General features: G+C 42.3%; 1 protein-coding gene across 1 annotated transcript in view; it reads left to right on the plus strand.

The window, feature by feature from the left end:
- The window catches only part of LOC119587348 (probable ATP-dependent RNA helicase DDX17), a 1385-nt gene extending 407 nt beyond the window's left edge, over positions 1 to 978 (plus strand). Inside the window, exons 2-3 of the mRNA XM_037936095.1 lie at positions 140 to 376; positions 548 to 978. Coding sequence (XP_037792023.1) covers positions 140 to 376; positions 548 to 978 — 668 coding nt within the window. The remainder of the gene's footprint in view (positions 1 to 139; positions 377 to 547) is intronic.
- Positions 979 to 2482: the final 1504 nt, after the last annotated feature.

The following is a 2482-nucleotide window of genomic DNA, read 5'->3' on the forward strand; positions in this document are numbered from 1 at the left end:
AAGCTTTTTGTTAAGAATTATACCACTACATAAAATTCCCCTTGAATTATAGTGTAAAGATATTTAGTCCTATTTATAACTTGGCAGTTTATTACTCCCTTCAGAGGAACACATGTATAACATTTGCTTTAATGTGTAGATGTGGATGATGTGAAGTTCGTGATCAACTACGACTACCCATCTTGCTCTGAGGATTACGTTCACCGAATTGGGCGAACTGGACGCTCAGACAAGACAGGAACTGCATACACATTCTTCACAGCAGACAACTGTAAGCAGGCAAAGGATCTGATCGAAGTGCTGAAGGAGGCCAATCAAGTGGTTAATCCCCGGTTATATGAAATCATGGAAATGGGACGCGGTGGTGGAGGTAAAGGTAAGCTTAGTTTTTAAATGAAATATGAAATATTCAGTAAAGTCATGCCGCCAGTAAAGCCAAAAACGGATTGGAGTCGTTTGTTTGGAAGAAGGCTTACTCCACCACACTGTAGGGCCCCCACACCCATCATGGGAAGCACCTTCAAAGGTGGGATTCTTGCTTTTCCAGGCCGCAACCGCTGGAGGGGACGTGATGATGACAGGAGGGGCGGTTTCGGACGTGACCGCGACCGCAGCCGTCCGAGTGGCGGAAGGAACGGCTACACCAACGGAAATGGATATGGTACGTCTCCTCAAGTGCTTGGAGGATTTAACAAGTTTGGAGGCGGAGGCAGTAATAATGCCATGGCGAATGGGGCGGTTGCAGGCCAGGCACGTTACAATGGGCCGCCTCCACTCATGGGCTCTGGTGCTGTGAAGGCCTCGAGCCAAGCAGGTACTCCAAGCCAATTGAATGGTACACAACGTCCACCCGGCCAGAGCATGGGAGCCAACATGGCCATGGGCATGTTCAACCAGGCTGCCTCCATGGCTGGTGGTGTGGGTGGCCTAGGCATGATGGGGGCCGTGCCTGGTGCACTTTCCTGGCCGCGGCAGTGACCCCCGCGGCTGCCCTAGTCAAGCTCCTGCCTTCCGCTCTCCACGTGGGGCCTTGCCAAGTGGCCGCCTCGCCCCTCGCTTCGGCGACTCGCCATCACCGTAACAAGTGTCAAGTGTGATCCTCTCGGTCTCCTTGTAACTCTGAACTGATGATGGGGCCTCACTTGGCAAGGTTTCTCATCTTAGGTGTATCTAAAACTTGTTTCCTCTTGACTTTAGTATATTGTATGCACAGAATTGGAATCTTCCCATTCCAACATGCTGATGATGTAGTCTGGTGAAAGATTATTTTTTTCCTTTTTTTTTTAAACCTAAAAAAGAAAAAAAAAATGGCATGGCATGTTTTGGCAAGTGAGGTGTTCTATTCAGTAGTTATTAGTAGTTAGTCTTTGAGTTTACCATTGATGCTGTTGGTATCTATTGCAGCCTACTGAAGCCTGGGCCGGAGGTGACCGCTTACCGCTGCACCATCCCCTTTCTAGGAGATTAGAGGTTGCGCACGTTACCACTAAGTACTTGACAGGCCCGGTTGTCAAGGTTAGGGAAAGTTGGACTCACCCCATCATTACAGTGTGCGGACACCTACGCCATTCCTTCTTGTCTACAGGACTGCTGTCTGCTTAAAGCCAACGACGTCACTTAGTAAAACCTCACTGTCCAAAAGCCGGTTGAGTTTAGTCAGTTCATGTCAGCATGTCGTTGATTCATCAAATGATCTTTTGTTTCCTTTTTTTTAACCAAATATTCCATTGTACTTTTAGGAAGCATTTCCTATTTTCTTTATATTGTATAGAGGATATTATTTTTCATTGTATCAACTTTAAAGAAATTATTTGTATGGACCAAGAATCTTTGTAACCCTCTATGAATAATAAAAAAAAAATGTAAGACTTTAAAAACTCTTTTATTTGTATTTGTTTCCAGCCACTATGGTGTAGTTCAAACAGTCTCTAAGGAACTGAAGAAAGATAATACTTCATACATCAATTTACTAAATTTTACTCAAGAAAATATTCTATCTAAACACAAAAGGAAAGTACTTATGTTAAAGCATTTGAAGTAGTAACCATGTATAACAAAAAATAGTATAACCAGTCCTTTTCTCATGAATCTAACATTAATTCTACTCATCTCCCTTTTGTAAAATGCTCTTCCAAGGTAAAAATAATGATAGAGTACAGATTCTGATTAGTTGTACATGTTTGATTTATTGAAAATTACATCAGACTTTAAGGAATCAAATTCACCCTATAAATATATGGTTAGTGAAGCAAACACTGAATTGTTAGACCTTTGAAGGTAGTCGTGTATACTAAAGAAATATTCAGAGTAGAAGATTGGGATTTGTAAAGACCACTTAACATTTTTTACAGTGCAATATGATGAAGATGACAAAAAATTGAAGTCTTAAGATGGGTGTGTTTGATAATAAAGTTTTTTTTGCAAATGTTCATTAAACCAGAGTTTGTGTTTTCTATTAAGAAGGAAGGGGGGGGAGAAGTGT

This window comes from Penaeus monodon, chromosome 22, assembly GCF_015228065.2.
Source record: "Penaeus monodon isolate SGIC_2016 chromosome 22, NSTDA_Pmon_1, whole genome shotgun sequence".
In the NCBI taxonomy this organism is placed as follows: Eukaryota; Metazoa; Arthropoda; class Malacostraca; order Decapoda; family Penaeidae; genus Penaeus; species Penaeus monodon.